This window comes from Lagopus muta, chromosome 4, assembly GCF_023343835.1.
Source record: "Lagopus muta isolate bLagMut1 chromosome 4, bLagMut1 primary, whole genome shotgun sequence".
Classification (NCBI taxonomy): domain Eukaryota; kingdom Metazoa; phylum Chordata; class Aves; order Galliformes; family Phasianidae; genus Lagopus; species Lagopus muta.
Window position 1 is genome coordinate 16,053,176 of NC_064436.1, and position 22,073 is coordinate 16,075,248.

Here is a 22,073-nt window from a genome sequence, read left to right on the forward strand (position 1 = left end):
TGTAAGGCATTGGCCTTCAAGCTGAGGATGAGGGAGAAAGGATGGTTGTTAGATGTGCTCCTTTGCTTACTTCCTGAGTGGGTTTTTAACTCTTTTCCTATTATGATCAGACCTAGAATGTAGTTATGACATTAATATATGAGTAAAACATACCCAAAATATTATTCTGATCTGATTAGAGCTTTCCATAACTCTCTCCAGCCTATTATCTCCCAGAAAAATTTAATCAAAATTGCAAACTCACTCTGATTGGGCTTAAAGACTGGCAATGGCAAGCAGAGAAGAACAGGCCAAGTGCTGAAGGAAATAATATTCCTGGTATTTATTGCAAGTTTGGAAGGTATGCTTTGATAAAAGTAATCTGAATGGAGGGCCATGGCAACTTGAAAATAAGGTTACAAAACTATGGCAGAGATTTGCTGTCTGGCTCCCACCAGGTTACCCTTATCACCTATGCAGGTGGATGCAGCAGCTCCAGCACTGGAGCTGCCAGCAGGAGAGGAGCAGAGTGAGCCTTGTTGGCTGCCTTCTTCTCATTTCTCTCCTCATCTCTGCTGTTACAATGCAGAGCTTGCATCCTACTGTCTTCATGACAGTAGATGGTGCTATTAAGAGCACTATTAATACATATATAAATAATAGCAAGCATACTGAGATGGACTATATTAAACAGTTTATGTTTTCCATGTATTCCTCATGCCAGGGAATATCAGGGCACTCGTACATATTCTAAAATAGCATTTTCGTGTCAGGTCGTGTTTAATGTTAGTGCAGCCACTTTTCTGTGTCCCTACAGATCTGCTCCAGAGAGAAAACAGAGAAAGACAGTAGGCTGATGCTGTGTAGCAAAGAGCCTTGTTACATCAAGTCTTACTGAGATTTCAAGGATAATTGCAGTAAGCAGGATGCAAACAGCTGGATCAGAATCTGGCAGGGCTAATCTAAGTGAAAATAATTTCTTAGTTTTCACAAGAGTCCTCAGCAACTTGAGATTAAGCCATCATCGCTGTAATCACTTGGGAAGTGCTGTTCTCAAAAGCCAGCAGTGATTACTTTATTGGCACATGGCAGTCGCTCTGCTGCTTTTTAGAAAAGAGACTTGTAGTCTTGGTCTGGTTACAACAATTGGCTATTATTACACCCAAAGTAGCAGATTAGGCAAGAACCTTTGGTCTCAGTGAGGCAGAGGCTATGATAAGAAGCAGTTTTTGCTGGGAACAATTTACAAAGGCAAGCCTCCTCCCAACCCAACCCCAAGAAGTGAAATGATATCAGCACTATCAAAGTTGGAAACAGTCATTTCTGATTCCCAGAGCAGTCATATTTACAGGAACCAGATAAGCTTCTTTCCTACCCTGTACAAAGTTGTCATTACAATCAGGATCTGTGTGTTCTAGCTAATGAAGGATTGGGCCAAGATATACACAGAAATTGTCCCCAAGGGCCCTGAAACAGGCATGCAAAGCATGAAAGCACTCAGCAACATGCTTTGTACTGACAGGCTTAGAGAAAGACATGGGAGGCCCCTTAAAACAAAACCTCCTTTTTCTCCAGCTAAAAATGTCCAAAAAAGCAACACTTATCTGAGGGAAAGAGTTGCTCAGAGCTGAAATAAGTTTGTCTGTATATTTTAAGTCTTCTGTCTTCTAACTTCAGTTCTTCAGACTTCATACAGCCCTTTTCCAAAAACATTCAAAACCAGACACATTCAGCTTTGTCAACAGTGTAACAAGCAAAAGATGTAGTTTGGTCCAACACCCAGTTCTTAAAACCACCACTCTCAGCTATTCCTTCATTTTCTATCATTTTCCTTTGCTAGCAGCAAATCTAGCTAGCAAAATCCTAAAAAAATAAATAACCCAAACACTTAGGTCTTTAAACTCATCTTTGAATGCATACAATTTTGTACTCTGTACGTGTCTGAGAAGATTTAAATAGCAGCAGATTGTGTTGCAAGCATTTTCACAGTGATGGAAATTAAAGACCTATTTCTCCAACCTTTTACATACATGCTTAACTTTGGATGATGTTACTTTGGATTAATGTTACTGACAACAAGGGTATAATTCATATGCTTTGCTGTGGTAATGCCCAAGAACTGTACAGACAATACAACAATATCCATAGAATTGCAGAATCACAGGACATCCTGAGTTGGAAAAGGTCCAAAATCTGATTTGCATTTTAAGCCAGGTTTTATTTAAGAGGATATTTGTATTTGTGAACACTGTCCCCACTGCTTAGTTCAAAAAGAGACGTGAAGATTGGAGACAACTCCCATTATTCTTTCCTCTCTGAGTTCCCAGCGACAGAAACAAACCTGAGCACAGAAAGGGCTAGGCTGAGCCCCAGCCGAATCATAACACTTGTAAATTAACTTGCTTATCAAGAGCTTTATAGCCCAGCCCTACCAACATCGTGGAGCAAAAGCTGAATGACAGATGAGTATGACTAGATAGAGGCTGGGTTTTATGCAATAGACATTAGTGGAGTCAGTCCAGAAAGGTAAAGTCTGTTTTCTAAAGCTAAATGTCACGATTAAGCAGTCTGAACACTTCAACCTTCCAGGTTCTAAATGAACATAGTGCCACCACAGCTAATGGTAGGAAATCAACTAAATTTCTGCACAGTGCAGAAATGGTTTTGAAAGGTTCTTACTTCAATTTCAGCTACTTGTTTCTACAGAAAGATGAGCAGGTATTGGATTTGTTGCATTAAATAAAGGAGAAGTTAGAGAAATATCACAGAGTATGTATGTCGTCCATCTGCAAAACATGAGATGTCACTTGTCTGCATTGGAAATACCCAGGGACACTGCTGCTACAACATTTTGCCTCCTCCTGATCCTGGGTTTCTGGATCACTTAGCAAAATTGTAGAGGCACAAAAGTTAGAGAAGAGACATATAGTTCCTATACATTATCATGGAGATGTAATATTTTTCTGGTCATAGTTCAGCTATTTGGTGTGCACAGTACTGTCACAAAGCAATTCAATGGAAAAATAATATAGGAATAATTTTACATATCCACTGGACACCCTTTTTACTTAGCCACCAAGCTGATCTCTACATAGGTACTGAATCTCTTCCTATTAGAGGTCTTTGGTTAAGATTTTTTGCTCATGAGTACCTGTGCATCAAACCATAAATCACAGTAGTTTGTATCTCTTCCGCAGCCAAGCCAAGGTGCAAAATACCAGATCTGGATAACACTGACCTGACAGAACTGCTGTCAGGTATCATAGTCATCCGAAAAACAGGCAACACAAATGGAGGGAGAAAAGCCTTGAAAACTTTGTTGAGATTTTGAATTAATCGCTTCAAAATTTTAAATGCAAATGTTTGAAAATGAGAAATGAATGTGTTTACACAGCCCACTGGAGCCAGTGCCTTCGTGGCAGCACAAATAGGAAGAGGTGAAGTAAAGCACTTAGAATATGCATGAAAACAGTGACAGCATTTAATGAAGTGAAAAAAGTTGCTTCAAAACACTGCTGAAAGAAAGGGAGGGAGACAAAACTTAAGCGCCAGGAGGGTACACTTCTAGAAGATGTTAGCAGGTTGTAGATCTTGTTTCCATAACTCATTTGTCTGGCTAGAATTAGGAGTTTTTAAACACTCACTAAATATTCATACATTTCTGGATAGGCTGGCTGGAAGTTTTTGTGTTCAGTAGATGAATCATGCCTCTTCTTCCAGTAAGAGAAGAAAACTTCCATCGTCTTGCTTCACGTAAGAGATTCTATTGCAAAAATGTATGGCCCAGTTCAAATTAAAGTAATAAGATTTATAAAAACATTGCTGAATACAATGCCACTGCATGACCTTCAAATTCTAAGGTGATGATGATGCCTTTAAAATCGTCTTTTGATGCTAACATACTAGCAAGCAGCTAACAAACACCATTTCAGAAGTACTAATTGATTAATCAATACCCAGATTTCTTTGATTTCTACATCTTTTATATTCTTTTTGGAAAATAACCCCTTAAGAACAGCGTTTCTGGGAAATAAAACAGTTTTGATGGGATTAACAAAACAGGGGTTTCAATGAGAGCACCACACAAGCACATGCTCACTGTCCTGTGCACAGTTTGGTGCATCTCTTTGGATCAACAGATTACAGAGCAAACCTTGGCATTAGGGCCAGGTTTGGTTTTACAGTCCTTCTTAGAGCCAGATGTGGAAATTGATGGGAAGACTTAGAAAAAGCTGAAGGATGCTTCCTCATTTAAATGATGTGTATAAGTGCTTCTGCATGGGAAGGCAAGGAGGAAAGTAAGGATGACGTTAGGGCTAACCCGTAGACTTATTGCATCCAGCTCAAGCAGCATATTCCACAAGTTCTGGGTTGGCTGGGATTTTACCATTCCTGCAGTCATGGTCCTCAAATCCATTTGGGATTCCAATCACCCACTGCTGTTAATGTTCAGCATAGTGGAGTGCATAAACCCACTGATAACACCTACCAAAGAGAAGGAGCCCCCCCAGCACAGCTGGAAGTGCAACGTGCTTACCCACAGCTGCATGCTATGCCAGCTGAAATATTAACCACACATGCATGCGTAGAAACAGGATTTAAAGATCACTTGTTGGAAATCAGCAAGGTGCCAAACATTCTGTCTAGTGTTGTTAGAAACCCACTGTATTGTAGCTACGAGATGCTGCCTGTGGCTTCCTGGCATAGACTGAAGCATGCATGCCTTAACCACAACTGCAATCAGGTCTACTGTATTTCCCCAAACAGAGAGGAAGGAACAGAACTGCGTGCAACTGTCACAAAGCTGCAGTAATAGTTTAAGGCCCTGCATATTGCAGAGTTGAGAGGCAAAACCCCCTGACTGTGGGTCTGCCTGAGATGGTTTTGAAGATGGTACCCAGGTGTTCAAACAGCTGCAGCAAACAGGCAACCCCATCAATTGATCCTGGGTGGGAACAGAATGACGTGCAGCTAAGTAATTCTTAGAAGAGATCCTTCATTGAGGACACAGCCATCTGGTTTGTCCCTGTAGCAAGCACCAACAGCCCTATCAGCTCCTTACAAATGCTCTCTCTGTGTTCAGGTACCCAAGGAGGCTGAGCTATTTTATGCTGAGTGGTCTCTGTAGGGGTTTTCCCTACCCTTCTTGGTCTGCATTCAAGGTCTGAAATGAGATAGAAAAGCAAATTGAAACCATACAGGGCCAGAAGGTCAAAAAATAGTCACTAAGATGGGCTCCACTGACTCTGAACACTGAAGGTATGTGAAGGTTCCAGTAAGATTAATTTCAGAGTGTAATGCATAGTGTCTTCAGCAAGGCCTGGTGCCACTATCTACAGGACTGCAGTTGTGCAATTCAGATTCAGGTTGTAGATGCACAGTGCATGGAGTTACTCAGAATCAAAGTCAGTTCATCAGCCACTCTACAATGAGTGATGGCTTTGCTGCAGTCAATAGTGCAGGGTTCATTCACAGCAGCTGATCATCTGGCCCTTGAGGGTTCATGCTGACACAAATCTTCAGTCAGCAGAACACCAACATGAGAAGCTACAAATGCATTTGTGGACAGCCCATCAATAAGAACATGAAGAGAGGTGACATTTTTTCATGCATGTTTAACAGCTATGCTGTTCTTAATTTCAAAAGCAACAGCAGCCAGTCCCTACTATGCCTCTTCAGTGCAAGCTACATAAACCAGAGTCCCTGTCCCTGTATGCAGAAGCAATGCAGTGCAGGAGCAAGATGTCTATTATTATTCTCAGTATGCTTCACTCTCATTAAATTCCAGGGGAGTCATCTGAATCAACTGCAATGCTTGGAGCGCTACTGATCGCAGTGCAGGGGCTGGCTGAACTAAAAGCCAGATAGGATGCTGGGGAATAGGTAACTGCAGAAAGCAGAACCTCTTTGGCATTCAGAAGGAAACTAAAACACTTCATTTAGTTTCCTGGTAATAATCTCTCCACTGAGCAATTTTGCTCTGTGCTTGTGACAGAGATCCTCTGGGTGTTCCCACAGTTCAGAATTTCTTTATTCTGACCATCACTCATTGATGGGGATCAGGAGTGATAAGGCTTCCAGAGAGCAGCCTTGCTGAGAAGTTAAAGCCATTCTGTGACCTCTCTACAAATCACACAGGAGAAGACAGCTAGAACATGACACCCCACCTGGCTGGGGCAGGAGAAAGCTGGGGCGAGTGCTTAGTTCACTCTTATAAGAGGCCATACTGTAATGTGCCCCTACACAACACCATCAAAGAGAGAGAGATTCCACAGGCAAGCTTGTGTCATACCAATTAGTAATGCTACTGCAAATTTGGCTGGAAGAGACCAACTTCTGGACAGATTTACAGACAGGCAGTGACTTACAAACTGTTACAGAATGCAGCATCATTTAAGACTTTTAATTAACAGAGGTTCGCTGCTTATCTTGGCAAACAGATGCAAGAGCTGCCTCCTTCATTTACCAGGGACCAGGCCAGCAGCACTTTCCTTCCAGCTGAGTGAGTGCTGAATGAGCTCACCTTCTAGAAGTAACTGTTTTCTGCAAGGCTATGTCCCTTGACACATAGAAAACACAAGTATTTTGCAGGCTCTATCACCAGAAGGAAACATGTTGGTCACCCACAGAAATGCCTACCACATATATGTCAGAGAAACCTGTTAGCTAATTTCTGCATCCAGCTGACAAGGCCAGAGCTTGCCTGCAACACTCCCAGGTGATTCACTTGGACTGCATTTCCAGACACTGACAGTATTTGATGTTTGCCAGCCAGCATCGCCTCACTCTGGTTCTCTGGATCACACTGCATCCATGCCACAAGCTGATCAACAGCCGAGAGGCTGTAAGAACACTAGAACCATATGCAAACACTTCACATGGTGAAGACAACAGGGTTAAAATGCTTGGGATCAGTAAAGAAGGTGGAAGACGTCATGCAGTGTGACTGCAGCGCAACTTCAGCTTCTGGCTCACCATGAGCATCACAGACAAAAATACTCCCTTAGACACAAAGACACAAAGTAACAGAGGGTGCAGATATTTCCTAAGTGACACAGAAGGAAGGTCTCTGAATGTTGCAGAGGCTTAAGGAGCATTTCAGAGACTCTAAGACCAGAATTTAGAAGCCCAGTATGACAAGTTGAAACCTACACACTCAGCAGTGCCACCAGATTCCCTGTTGTTCAATGGCTTTGGGATAGCCTGTAATAAAAAAGGTGTCTTAGTACATAAGAACTGAAATTATCTCCGCAGTTGCCAAATTAGCCATTTTGCTGTCAGTTTAAGTGACATCCTTAGGAAAGGCCATGGTCAGAGACTGACCACTCCCTTGCTAGAACAGCAGGAAAAGGGAGCTCTTCTGGGGGTTTGGATGTTACCACAGTGAGATACAAACCTACATTTGCCCAACTTACTGCAAGCAGCTGTATTCAAGCACTGTATCGCTACAAGCTAAGTCATGCTTGGCTGATCCTTTCCTTTGGTATTCAGTGGTTTCCTTACAATAAAGGGATCCACTTGCAAAATTCATCACAAAAGCCATCTTGGGAGAAAGGGGGAGTTCAGCCATTCAGTATGCCAGCAACAAGCCATGGCAGCAGGTATTCATGTGATTGAAAGCACATTTACAAGCTTGTACTGATCTGCCACTTGTAACACACATTGCATATTATGTGCCACCTCTGATTCCCCTGGGCTCTAAGTACAGTTTAGTCAGTCATTTTGCAGAAATGGTTTGATCAAGAAGAAGGTGAACTTGGTAATCATGTGCTGCATGGCTGTGTAGGCATAAAGTGGGGAACTCTCCCCACAGGAGACCACTAGCTTTCAGTGCAGGAGTTCTGCCGCTACCAGCTGTTTCCTCTCAGTTTCTATTAAGATTTGACAGCTCACTGAAAGTTAGGAAGGAGAAAAAGATTTGCTTGGGAAAAAAAAAAAAAAAAAAAAAGACTCACTCTTACCAGGTCTCCTATGCTATGCTATAGCCAACAGCAGGGGAGGACCAAGCTCTACACGTGGTTATTAGAAATAGCTTTTTGGGCATTTAAAGTTGATTCTTCAATGCGATATTGATTTGCACTGCAATAAGTGATTTGGAACTGCTTGCAGATTTAAAGCACGTAGCTGAATCAGTTACTGTGAAAGCACAATTTCAAGTTAACCTATGCAGCTTGAAGAGAAACACCTGACTTCTTCCCCAAACAAGAACAAAGACTGCTAGGCCAGATTCACCACATCGGGTCCCTCATGACAAAGGTACATGGTCCATAAGCAAGAAAGAACATCGCGATACCACAGCTAGCACTGCCTGCTGGAGCTGTTACAGTGTTTGTGTGCAGTGCATTAGTGTGACACTAAAATATACATGTGCTCAGTATGCCTCAGGCAGCATTTTGTCCCCAGCAAACAACCCCAGACAAAGCAAAGATGACAGCTATGAGACAGAGAATTCACGAGTTCAGCTCCATTTAAAAGATATCTTATTTAAGAAAGATGGCAATCCCATATAGCATGTGAAGAATGTCCAAATTACCAAAGCATGTTTCATTCCTTTACTAGACTCCTAACGCATACAAAAAGTCTGCTGACGATATCCACTATACATGTAATTGCTTTTGCTTTGCATTTCCCTAATACTCTGGGATGTTACGCACTCAATAGATATCTACTATTTTTATCTATCAAAACAGAGTCAACACAGTTTTTCCCCACTAAAATCAATGCAGGCTTACAGTAAGCCATCTACCAAGAACTTCATATTATTTTTCTGTATGTCTTCACAAGAGAAAGAGAGAAAAGCAACAAGACCTCCAGGTTTCTCCTTGCTCTAAAGGACTTCGTGCATTCTTCTAATAATCCCAGTAACGCCTCTTTGCTCTCCCTGAGTTCCCCTGGCTGGTGGGGGCACAGGAATATGCTGCCGCTTTGGCTCCTTTTATCCTTTCCTATGGCTCTCCCCCTATTCATTCTTGCTCCACAAAGTAAAAGCCACAAACCAAGCCCAGCATCTCAAATAACTCAATTTTCTTAAAGAATCAAGGCCTCCCCCATAAACTTCACTTCTTCCCTACTATACATCAAAAATACAAGGACTTCCAGATAGGGCAACGTCCTATCTATCTCTGGGACCTTCCTTTCACACCAGTCTCTACAAGTTCCCCACTCTTCAGGATCCACAGTCCTTTCATCCAACCTTAGATACAGTTACTACACAGGCGAGACCCAATGTCTCACTTGGCACAGATTTCTTTAAACAGTTTTCTCCTACCATCACAGAACACCTTTCCATCTCTCCTGTGAGAGGCGCTTTTCCACTCCTACACCCACACCTTCCTGCAGCTCACTACATCAATATCAACCTTCTCTAGGCTCCCACTTTCCAATTGAATACAGTCACTGTCTAAATCCATCCTTTAGATGAGCGTTCCTTTTATCCAGATGAAAACAAACAAACACCCCACTTACCTCTTCCTCCATTTACATGTTTCACTACATGCACTTCTGTCCTCTTACTGGCTTGGCCTTTTGTCTTAAAGCACAGCAGCCTTAAATACAGCTTCAGAAAGACAACCCCCCACCACCACCACACTAGTTGCAGGAACACAAGCCACAGCTGTGTCCATTTATCAGAGGATCAGTTCACAATGTTTCTTGCATTAGCCTTAATTAAATGGCAGAAAACCTTTCTTACTTCACCAGGTGAAGCCTTAAACTGTTGACTTTTCTCCCCTTCCCTACAAAGCCTTTGCTACCTCCTCAGCTTAATGTATAGCACCAGCACACCTGGGGTTTGGGAGGTGGGAGCCTTCTTTCTCGCTGTTCTCCCTGGGGAGATTCAACTTGACAAAACTGCTGGTTAGAAAACAGTTTTATAGAAAACCTTCTCAGATGTTATTTTGTCTAAGTGGGGATGCTCCTGTTAATGAGCTGTTACTCACTTTAATCTCTGTGTTACAGTACTTTGGAAAGCATGTCAATAACTCGATTTTTGAAAATCAAACTGAACCAACTTAACAGTGGTGAATTCATTTTCCTGAAAAAATATAGAGCACTCAGGAAAAGAAGTATTTAAGACCAGCCAGCTCCTTTTCCTGCAGACTTTTCTGTTTAGTATCAAAACTAAAGCTCTGTGTTTTTCTTCCCAACTACATTTGTTTTGCTAAGTATGCTGCATTTTATGATAGAAACACAGAAATAAAACATATTTTTCCTCTTAACATCTGGAAATACGATTGAATTTCTTTTTTCCTTTTTCTTTTTAAGCATAAGGCCTTTTAAGGAAATAAGACACAGGACTGAAAGATCAAAATAATTTATTCAAACAAAACTTGTAGAACAAGTTAAATAAGTATGACAGCTCTTCTGGAGCTGGCATTGGATACTTTACAATGGTAGAAGATCAGTGCAGACCATCAGCAAGCAGCAACGTGCCTCTAGATGAGCTTGGATGAGTACAGAAGAGGAGTGTGCCAGTAGAGGGAGACTTCAACTGCAGAATCACAGAATGGTTTGGGCTGGAGAAGACTTTAGAGACCATCTAGTTCTAATCCTCCCCCCATGGACAGATTTTCTCTCAGTAAGTGAAAACATCAGCTGAATCTAGCTGGAGAAACGGGTGAGGTTGGGAAGGGAGAAAAAGTGCTACTTAAGATAAGTGAGAGAAGGAGGTGTAGAAAGCTATGCCATAAGCAGGGCAACAGGGAAGCTAGGGTCAATGCCAGGAAAAATTTCCCAGCAGAGAAGTATATAAGCATGCCATGACAGTGAATTCATAACAAAGAATACTTCACATTAGTCAAAACTGGAGCTATACTGAATTTACATTCACTTCAGTTAGTTGGTAGAACTCCTACAGTTTTGCTTACAACTGTGGTGTAGCACTTAGCTGTCCTACTCAGCATTTGTCCCTTAAAGAACTGTTAGACATCAAGATAGTCTTGATGGTCACACTGGGAGATATTTGGATGCAACTTGACCATGAATTCCTCATTCCTTCTCAGCTGGTCTTGCAGAGCCAGGGAACAAGAGAGAAGCCTGCTCACTAGGCTCTGCTCAAAGCACCCATAACCTAATGGAGCCTAGGTTTTCCAGGAGGATGTACTCTCAGTGTACTGGTCCAGAATCTGCACAGAGGCTCCCTCCTTACTTTAAAACTTGCTAACCTAAGCAATCTGTCTCATTAATTAATAGCCCAGTAACTCTCCTTAAAAAAAGAAGAGACATGAATGGGAGAGGAGAAACATGAGCATTTCCTTAATCACAGAAGGAACAACTTACTGAACAGCCTCACCTCTGATGCTTCCTGGGCAGACTTCATCTCTTCTCCTTCCTGAACCTGACCTGACTCAGCCCTGCAGTCCCAGCCCCATGCAGGTGCCAAGGTGTGTTTGACTTGCAGCTGTATCTGTGCAGCCATTTTATAACAAGTGCTGAGAAAAGGGTGGGTGCTCAGTGTCTGCACTCTAATTACCAGAGTATTGTCCACTGGTCTATGATAAATATGTCCTTAGCTGTTCATGCCTTTCTGATGTTATATAAGTGGATTTGGAGAAAGAGCATTGTCATGAGCAAGTTTCTAATTAGGAAAAGAAATAAATAGAATTATTGGAATTAAGGCAGTACCTCATCACGAATGACCCAAATGCCTTCCTTGTGCTGCAGTCCACTGCAGGCTATTAGAAAACAACTTTTAAATTATTATTTTTTAAAGTTAATTCATCATGGAGATGCAAGAGCAAAGGCAAATTCCTTTGCAGTCTGGCAACCACGCTCTCAGGCTGCTGGTTCCACCTAGTTTGACAATGCTAAGGGCAAAGAACAATGCATTATGAACAGGGTGCTCCGCCATACAGCTGGACCCTGCCTTGTACAAACACTGCTGAACTATGAGCAGCAATGGTGTGTACATTAACGTTTCCTGATTTGCTCTGGCAACTTTCTGTCCATCCAAACATGCACTTTGCCATTACTAGTCATAGCTGCCTACTGCTACATACCTACTACCACACTGGCTAATAGATGTCTAAATAACAGTGGCTTTTTTTGCAGAAGTATCAAGCATCCATAGATCTTCATGGCCTGACCTCGACAGCAGAAAAGAGCACTCCAACATTTTTCACAAATGAGACTGTATTTACCTAAATACTCGGTTGCAGATTTAAGTGCCTACATTTTAAAATATTGGCTTGTGAAACTAGTGATTTGTGGCTCTCAGAGGAGCAATCTGAAATTGGATGAAGAAGTATTAAGGTTTCCACTCACAATTCTACTACTTACCACACAGTGTTATTGATAGAGTTTGAATCCTCAAAGATGTGGCTGTTTCCTAGTCTGGTTAAAGAAGCTGAGCAGATATCCTGGGATCTCATGCTGCCAGTCAGAAATCCGACCCCTCAGGAAATCAATTTATGTATGAACCAGAAGCTAGCAGGCACTACCTCACTGAGACAAATTTGTTGCACGGTATAAAATCAGACAGAAACTGTGCACTGGTGATGATGGGTTTGATGAGATGCTAGCTCTTTTTCTTTCACAGAACTGAGCACTGTCTGTTTTCTGCTGTGTAGAGGATCTCAAAGACTTTTACTTGCTGCAGTAAGACTACAAGGATGAAGCAGGAAACTCTCAGAGGTTTTCCTGCCTCCTAAGGCAGCCTGCCAGATGCAGCATGCAGATGATGAATCCAGCCACTGCAGGGAAACACCATGCTCCTGGCAGGTAATGGTCAGGAATAATCTTTGGCAGTCACTGGCATACAGGAACCTGAGCCATATGAGAAGGAATCCAGCAAGGCTCATTAATTAAATACCCTGCACAGGGCAATTAGCTGAAGTAGTTGGAACCCTCACAGCCAAGTACAAGTACAAAAACAGTGAGTTCAGAAGCACATTTAACAAAACAAATAATCATTATTTTGGGGAAGACAGCTCCAACTTTGGATAGAGAGCCCCAATTTGCCATGCAGAAGGGTCAATATGTAACCACACTTCCCCAAGATCTGTTTCTCTCCTTTCACTTCCCTGATTGTGGCAAGGTAGGATGGCAGGAAGTGATTTTCCATATTCCCCAAGTTATAGCCATAGGAAAGATTAAGTCTGGGTACAGTAGTCATGTCCTCTAGTAGTAGACAGGCACATGGGAATACTGCACCTGTAATATGATTGGATCAAAAACCTTTGCTGCCATTGTCTGTTATCTTACACTATTTCATACCTTGAGATAAAACTTCTGTTTCCCTTAGGTGCAGAAGAGGGTTCAAGTTATTCTGATGCTGATGCTCCTGGCACCTCACACCACTCGGTGTGTGTATCCACCATGGATGTGGGGGATGTCCTTTCTTTCCATATGCCAGCCTACAAACAGAGACCCAGAATAATTAAGACAGTGTTCGTTTTATTGTACTCAGCATGGAAACCAGAAAATGTAAAACAGCAAACATTAAATTCCTAAGGAAGTCAATCAGGCGAGTAACATTGCTTTATATCATTGTACGACTTCTTCACATGCAGACTTCTGTTGGTATGTCTCAAATAAATGCTATGGTACATCTGGAAGCCTAGAACTAGCTTTACTTTGTACAGTACATCACGTTCAGTCAGTAAAACCATAAAAATAATAAAGCCACAATAATATTAGTCATCATTAGAAACACAAAACTGTTTTCCTTCTTTTGCTGACTGATTTACAATCATCCTTTTTATGGTGCTTGCAACAGCCAGGAATTCAGAGTTCACTCATCTTCTCTCCCTTCAGCTCTGTATACAAGCTCCCATCCCTTTCCAGTGTGCTACTGAGACCTTAACTTCAGACCTGAGACTTGATTTTATATACCAGAAACACTCGGACTTTTTTTTCCCCATTACTGAAACTTCTCACGGCAGCATCTAAACCTGGGTTTAAAGTACTTGAAACTATTCATGTGATGTTGCTAAGAAGTATCTGACAGACTTGTATTTTGCAGCATACAACTGCTGGAGACTTCGCTGGAAGAGCTGTCATTTATTTCTACGCCAGAGGTTAACACTCTAAGCAGAAACTTAGGAAAATCTCAAAGCGACTCAGTTCATACAATTCTGTCTCCAATGAGCTCAGATGCCTGCTGTCACCCACAGCCTTTGTGAACAAACCCATTTGTATACAGAAGCATTGGTTTCCTCAAAGCTCTGACTCTGAAGTCAGTGTGCATCCCTGCACACCCAGGCACTGTGCTTTTTGTTGACAGCCTCAACATGGAGTCTGGCCAATTGACTTTTGTTAGCTAGAGCCCCGGGAATTTATTTATAGAGACCAGATAAAGCCCTCATTTCTACTCACTGTTGCAGAGTGATCTAAATTTGCCTTAAATTTGTGGAAAATGTTGAGCCTCCAGCATTCAATTAGAAAGGGCAAAGGGAAAAAAAAACCTTAGAGTATGTATAATGCATGAGCTCTACATATGTGTACAGCTCTTTCAAACATGTACACACACATACATGAGCACATACAAGCAACACTGACAGCAAACTTTCTTAGGGGAAAACAATATTTCCTCTCTGCGTGGCTGGGATCTATCAATTTCTTCTTTAAAGAATCCTGAAGGATGAAAGATGGGTTTCACATAACAAAATCTTTATTTCCAAGATTTGGTTCAAAATCCACATTATAAATGCTGTGAAAGAAGAGGTGCTCAGAAAAGAACACAGCAGACCAATTATTATAGCTCGGAGCTTCCAAGAAATGAATTACGTTCATTTCACTTTGGATCAGTTCAGCTGCTATGCTTCTTTCTTTTAAATAGCTACACTAACTCAGGTGGGATATTGAAATTTAGGCCCCTATGAGAACATCTCAAAACATTCGAATGTACAGGACTTGATCTTCAAGCCCACTGGTGACTGCAGCACCCCGTGACTCTGGAGATACTTGTAGTGTGCAGCATTTGGATAGGAATGTAAGTGCATCCATTTGAGACAACTTTGAAAACAGTGACCACTTACACAAGCATCAACCAGACGAAAAAAAATAACAACAAAAAAAACCTCTAAAAAAATAAATGAACAAAGGCTGAGATGCTACTAAAACAAAAAAGGAAAAAAAAAAAGGGACAGGAGGGTTTCTTTCACAATATAGCCCTTACCTTTCTAAATGATGGAACTGAAACACTGACTGCAAGAGGCTCTATATTGCTCTAGACCTTGGAGCTTGATGAACACTTATCTCACATTCAGAGCTGTCATCTCTATAAGCTGACTGTGAAAGGCTTACTCTGCCTTGGTAACCTTCTGCATTCATTTTTAAAAGGTGTAAAGGAAGAGATACGGAACAAGACAATGAAGAATCAGCCTAACAAACTAGCAAGATTTTTAGTTTTATATTTTTACATTTATAAAAACTTTGCTAAGTAGTAAAACACTGATATGGTAAATCCCACCAAATGTCCAAAAGGAATTTTCCATCAACTTCAACACTGATTTTTATTTGCATTTCCGTTTCTAACTGTAACACTTCAAAGCAGTCATGACACTCAAGATAAAAGCCAGCATTATCTTTAGACCACATATTTCCTTTCTCTGAATCCGTTCAAGGTATTTCTCCAAACAGCGCATTTTCCAAGCTCTTACATGGTAGTAGTGGTGCTAAATGGAGCTTGTTCACCTACTGGTATCACCAGTTACTTTATAAGATCAGTTTTATTGAATCATATTTGCATACATCTATACACATTAGCAAAATATACAGCTTTTGGAAAAATTCATTTTCCTAATAGCCATGGGACACTTAGAACATAAAAACGTGAGAGCTCAGAATGAACAAGTGGGGATAACTGCAAAAATTAAGCAAAACATTGGCTCTAAGGACACAGAAATATCTCCATGAAGAACACATATCAGCTATGCTTTAGTTTTCATTTGGTCTTTTCTTCCTCACTTTTCTCAGTAATTCCTTCTTAACTGTTTCAAGGAAGGTTTCCTACCTCTGAAATGGGGAAGACAGGTATTTTCCTCCCTGTCTCCAGATCTTTCCTCACTCTGTTTTTCCTAAGCCAGCAGAGGTCAGGAGGACCAAGTCAACAGAAATGAAGCAAGACTTTGACACTTGTGCCCAAGCCAACGTGAAGCCAGCAGACATCAACCAAGTGCACAGATAGTGGGAGTCATCATGGCCTCAACTGAACTCCAGGCCAGGCTGCAAACTGCCTGCAACAGGGTTCTCCTTCAATTCAGCTTTTGTATTGGAAACACTGAAACATAGAAGTAAACACTGCATTCTCAATAACTGTTCTGGTCTTGGCTCTGGCCACATCAGTCTTTCCAGAAGCTCTGACAGAGATGTTTCCTGACAATTAACTTGTTTCCCTTGTCTCATCTTCCAACAAACTGAATTTAAGAGTTACTTTAACTGGTCAGGCTGCAACACAGTTCCTCTGTGTTTTTTTTTCTCTATACAGATTCATTCTTGGGAATGACAAAGTAATTTTTGCTTTGTACCCTTTTTTAATTATCCCAAATGGATTTCCTTGGTTGTTAACTATTCAACCAACGCTCTGTGATGCTGAGTCACAGCACAGGGAAGATGAGCAGGATGAAGGCACATGGATCATCCCCCCAAACACTCTGCCATATACTACTCCAAGCACATTTTTACTTTTTACGCTGAAACGACACCAAGAACAGTCTTTCTTGGCTGCTAAAAGACCACTCACACACAAATTTGCTAATTGCTACCCAAAACATGGTTTTGTTTTCCTTCCGATAAACATACATCATCCATCTGAGGGTTCACAGCATCATCTAGATATAGTAAGCACAAGAAACCATAAATTGCCAGTGTTAAGCTACCAGGTTGTCTACAGTCTGCCCTAGGAGGGCAAAGGAGAAGCACAAAATATTTTACATGAGATGCGCTGGTGATTATCGATTCATTTTTGTGTGTTTGTCTTGGCACATTATTGCTTGGCTTCAAATGCACGCCTGCAGGAGCTCTGCATTGCTGACATTTTGCATTTGTCTGTGCACAAGTATTTTCACAGAGTGCAAAAGCACAATGCTCGGCTGACCATCACGCTTTTTCCAGCTATGCCCATGCAGTTGTTTAGATGCATCCACTTGGTTATCTACCCAGCAACGTTTTGCTGTATGTCTGTATTGGTGAAATTTTCCTGGAAGAAAGGTTGCTGGGTAGGGAAAAGGGGTGGAGTGACTGGTGAAGACTCCTGGCTGGAAGCAGCTGCAGGGTATCCAGAGATCCAGAGATTCTTGCTGAAGAAGCGTTAACTCCAGTGCTTACACATTGCTAAGCTCAGTTCAGCCTCAGTAAAATCATTCATACCCACATTCTAGAAACATTTTGGAGTGCTTGAGCTAAAGGATAAAGTTCATGGAATTTGGTGAGTGCATGATAGCCGTTTATTCTCTAGAAGAGAACATTTGCACAGGGACAGTTCAGAGCGTGTCAGATCACAGTGCTGTAATGGGAAGGGATGTGAGCTCAGTCAAGGGACACGGTTTCACAGGAGAACAGGACAGGTAGCAGCTAAAAGGGAGCAGGCAGAAGGTGAAAGTGTAAGAAGAAGCCACACAAAGCCTTGGGCCTGGACAGGAGAACAGCAAACACTGCCAAAAACTCTGTGAATCTGAGCCTGACACAGACACAACATGGTAAGAGACACTGAACTCATCAACTAACCTTGCCTAATGACGCTGCTGCTATTAATCCCACACAAAATCTCACATGAAACTCACATCTCAGACACTGCCAAGAAGGTGATGCGAACAGCAGTACTAACAAAAAGACAGAAGACTTTCCTCCTACTGGATGTGGGAAGACACTCTGATGTTGCATTTCAGATTCAACAATTCAGCGTCAAATGGGAGATGAAATAATGCACAGAAATGGAATGAGGAGGTGCCACAGAGACCCAAATACAGACCAGAGGAAAATCAGGAGTCAATTCAGTGCCAAGCCAACAGCTTTCATTGAGCAAGTTTAAAATATTGGCCGTTATAAAACCTTACAGTGTTTTACCCCATAGTTGGGGAAAAGGTGCCTCAACAGCTGCTTTGAAGTCTTGGCAGTTGAATACACTCAGAAAGTCTAGTCTTCTAAATAAAAGATGACCACTTCAGGGCTACTTCACAGACAGAAAGATAAGAAAGGATACTAACATATGTAAGATCTACAGAGTAAGTCTGATGCACAGTGCTACAGACAAATAAATTATCATCGTGATTTGTGAAAAATCCTGAATGGAATAAAAAATAACTCCTATTTAATTGTAGTACTCTACAGGATTACAATATCCAAATCCCCAGTGCTTTGCAGAATTGAAAACTATATTTTCTACAAACTGCAGGAGTTCCCCAGCTCCCCTGAACTCTAGTGGACAGAATAAAAAGCTGGCGGGAAACAGATCTCCCAGGCTGTGAAATATTAAGCTGAGAAATGTGAAAATGTTCATTTGAGACATTATTATATACCACACTCCTGGAGAAACAGTCACTAAGCTACCTCTTATTAGCAGGTTCTACAAGTTCTCTAATATTAGTAATACACTAAAAATTGTCTCAAGATTTCAGTACTTCTATAAAGTAAACGTTTCAAGTTATCTATAAGGGTTTATAATATAGAGAGAATTAGCCAAAACAAGGAAAGCACAGGCTAAATAAATGGTATCAAGTTTGTGAAAGGCAGCAAGAAAAGCATCACAATAAAAAAAAAAAAAAAAAAAAGATTCAGATAAGAACTTACAAGGAAAAATAATCAGAGCAGCATAACACACTAAACACTTGGGCTCACAGACCTAGGCTCAGCCTGCTCCTACTCTAACATATTACTATGCATCTCTGAAGAGAGCAAGAAGACCCACACCACTTTAAAAAGTGCTTTACAGGAACAGTGTTCCGAACTGCTGGAGGCTGAGAGTGAGACGTGGCTGCTGGGCTGGCACCTGGCATGCCAGGAAATCTGGCTGAGTGCGCTCTCTTGTCTAGCCTAACACGAAGGCAACGCCTGCTTGCAAGCACACTCACACCTCTCTCGTCCCCTCATCAAAATCCCATTTACTCAACTTCTTCTCCCAAAGAGAATCCTTCAGCCCTAGTCTTCATTCTTTCCTTGGTTCCCCACTTCATTGGGAAAAGAACCAGCTCTCTCAGGCTCACCTAATCCGAGCCCCACTGCACCAACAGTATGTCTGCCCAGTGATCAGCATCTATAACCTTCTCATGGACATGCCTCAGTGTAGCCAACTTAAACATGAGGAAGGTTGTGTTGCTCTACTCTAGGTGTCTACAGCTGCTAACCTTAGTTTCACCTCATCCAGCTCGCCCCAGCGTTTTCCTTTGTGTAAGACCTTGTGATGTATACCAATAATTTCTGACAATCATCCTGATAATTTCTCAGCTTCTAGGTTTATCAGAAGTTGCTGCATTCCCTGCAGCAAGGTGGTAATTCATATTTGTGCTTTTGCTAAGTGCCTAGCTCTTATCTGACAGTGATTGGGATGGGGCGCCATGTGGAAATGCACCAGCTATGGCGGTGATGAAGGTGTGATGGAGAGAGTGTCTACTCAGAAAACAAAGGGGAATAATTTCCACTGTTGCTGCCTTGCAACCCCAATGACACAACTGAACAGCAGGACTCGAGACTCAGGGGGAGGGATTCTCGCTACCACTGCAGACATCTACCCACCCCTGTGGACCGCTTCAGTCTAACACAGATGACGGAGCGGGTCGGACACAACAATTGGGACGCCTAAAATTCTGCAGCATGGACTGAAATACGTTATGCTGCCTCCCTTTCAGTTTCTTATTTGAAGATGTATCCGAGGAAATGGATTTCCGGTTCTGACTGTTCTGAGCCCGGATCAGTTTCTCATGTTCTCGTATCTGTCTCTGTAAGTGGTTCTGGATAGCGATTCCCAGGGACTCAGGATCGAGGGAAGCACCGTAGACCTCCCATGTCATGCCTTGCTCATCCCAGACAACATCCCTGATGTGCTTGGATTGTTTCACCTGCACTTTCGCCTCCATGGCTGGGGTGGGCTGCTTCTTGCTTTCCCCATGGTTTGGCAAGGACTGAGCTGAAGAAGGATGAGCTGTGGCATGAATCTCAGGCCTAGACTCCTTGGCCTGAAGGCCCTGCTGCTGGGGAGCTGCCGAGGCTTCTGGATGAGGGCTGACAGGTCCAGAGCTGCAGCCTGGCACAGCTGTCACTCCCACCTGCAGCCCGCTGGCCCCTGCAGCCTGCCTTGCCTCTCCTTGGCCTCTGCTCTGCTGCTCCCCACCTGCCTCTCCTGTGTGAGTCTTTCTGCTGATGGGCTCAGCGCTTGTGTTTACCACTCCCTGGGCATCCAGCACCATCGAGTTTTTCTCCTTTGATTTTGTTGCAGATTGAGGAATTGCCTCCACTTTACTTGCACCCTGACAATGCTCAGAGCTGCTCAGGGCTTCTTCATTCTGCTTGGTTTCATCCTGTGTGTGACAGAGCGAAGGTAACTTGCTGCCTCCTGCTTCGTGGACAAGACACTGTACCTTGCTCTCAGTTCCGGCAGCAGAAGCAGTATTTTCTTCACCAGCTGCAGGCCGATGATGGGGACGAATGGTGAGCTGCTCGGCGGGCACTGACTTAGGCAGGGCTGCAGCATCCGTTGGCAGTGCAGCATTGCCCTTACCACTACTTGTTGCATCCACAGGCGTCCCTTGGGAGGTGGCAGCTGCTAAGGACAAGGGGAGGGTGGGCTCTGCATTGTCTGCTGAAGCTGGGGACACCGCATGAGGTGAGATTCCAGGCAGCTCAGCAGGCTGGCTTTGGGCTGTAGCAGCCACAGCCATACCAACGGTTGATTTCAGCACAATACCAGGAGAACACGGAGATTTCTGTTGTGAAGAGAAGCTGTCAACAAGCTTAGATTGGCTCAGTCCCCCACTGCCTCTGTAAATGATGTGCAGTTCTTCCTTATCCTCAGGAGGAGGATTCCCTTTTAAGAAGGCAGCAAGGATGCTGGGGCTGGTGGAGGCTGATTTGCTCTCCACAGTAGCCACGGCCTGAACCTCAGCATCTCTCCATGTCCTGCTTGCTGCTTCCTGAGTTAAAGTGCTGCATTCTGACTGAACTGTCATTGTACCCGTTTCTCTGAATTTGGACAGATGGGTTGGGGCCAAGTTCCCTGGCTCAACGCTGGCATCACGTACAGGATGTGTCCCCTCACAGCTGAGCTGGGCTGGCGACTGGCTGCTCTGCTCTGTCTCAGTTTGATCAGCAGGATGCAGCTGCTCAGTGCCTGCAGCCCTACTTTTTGCATCCACAGCCTCCTGCGGGTCTCTCCCAGGATCAGTGGTTGTGTCCTTTGCTGGAGAGGCAGACTGAGCACCGGCTTCTTCTGCTTTCCCACCTGTTTCCCCTCTTTGCAGAAGACTTGCCTGAGAAGCAGGATTGGACTCATTACCCCCAGCTGGGCTGCTTGGGGAAGAACACTGGGTTACCTGGAGCATTGGCTGCTCCTCAGCCCTCTGAACCTTTACAGCAGAGTCTTCCACCTGCACCAGGGCATTCACCTTCATCTGGCCACCCTGCATGAACTGCTGGGAGCTCTGTGGGGCTGGCATCATGTCAGGCCCGCACCCTGCTGAGCAGCCCACTGCCACCGGGGTTGGCTCTACTGCTGCCTGAGGGCCCTCTGCAGCCTGGCTGGACAGCCTGGGAAGAACGCCGTCATCCTCAAGCCTCTGAGTGTCGGTATGCTTCAGGTCACAGGCGCAAGAGGCTGCAGAACCAAGTGTTGTGCAGGGGAAGCCATTGCTGGTCCTCTCTGCAGTATGAGCCTTAGGCTGCTGCTTAGCAGGTGGCAGGTCTCCCAGGTGGTCCTTATCCTCAGGAGCAGTGACCAAGGAGAGCTTGGCAGGTCCCAGGGGATGTGGTACAGTCCCCATGGACTGTGTCAGGGATGGGGCTCGCTGTCAGCTTCTCCTGGGAGCTTTCTTGCAGGGCAGTGGGTCCAATGGGCAGGCTAACAGCAGTAGTTTGCTGCACAGGAAGAGCTAACCTGTCAATGAAAGAAATGTAGTGTTAGCTGCATTCGGATTTAAGAAGAAAAAGTACAAAAAATATTTATTTGA

The 22,073-nt window shown here is 43.2% G+C and overlaps 2 protein-coding genes across 8 annotated transcripts in view; both read right to left on the reverse strand.

Moving 5' to 3' along the window:
- The window catches only part of FAM13A (family with sequence similarity 13 member A), a 137,602-nt gene extending 128,118 nt beyond the window's left edge, over positions 1-9,484 (reverse strand). The window contains exon 1 of one of the 2 annotated variants that reach the window (XM_048943444.1): positions 9,445-9,484. In XM_048943444.1, coding sequence (XP_048799401.1) covers positions 9,445-9,456 — 12 coding nt within the window. In that variant the 5' untranslated portion in view covers positions 9,457-9,484. The remainder of the gene's footprint in view (positions 1-9,444) is intronic. The other variant, XM_048943445.1, reaches the window with a different exon arrangement.
- A 3,867-nt stretch (positions 9,485-13,351) lies between these two features.
- Positions 13,352-22,073, reverse strand: part of GPRIN3 (GPRIN family member 3) — a 66,880-nt gene continuing 58,158 nt past the window's right edge. For all 6 annotated transcript variants that reach the window (XM_048941536.1, XM_048941537.1, XM_048941532.1 and 3 more), the window contains one exon: positions 13,352-22,000. In XM_048941536.1, the coding sequence (XP_048797493.1) occupies positions 19,662-21,887 (2,226 nt within the window). In that variant the 5' untranslated portion in view covers positions 21,888-22,000 and the 3' untranslated portion in view covers positions 13,352-19,661. The remainder of the gene's footprint in view (positions 22,001-22,073) is intronic.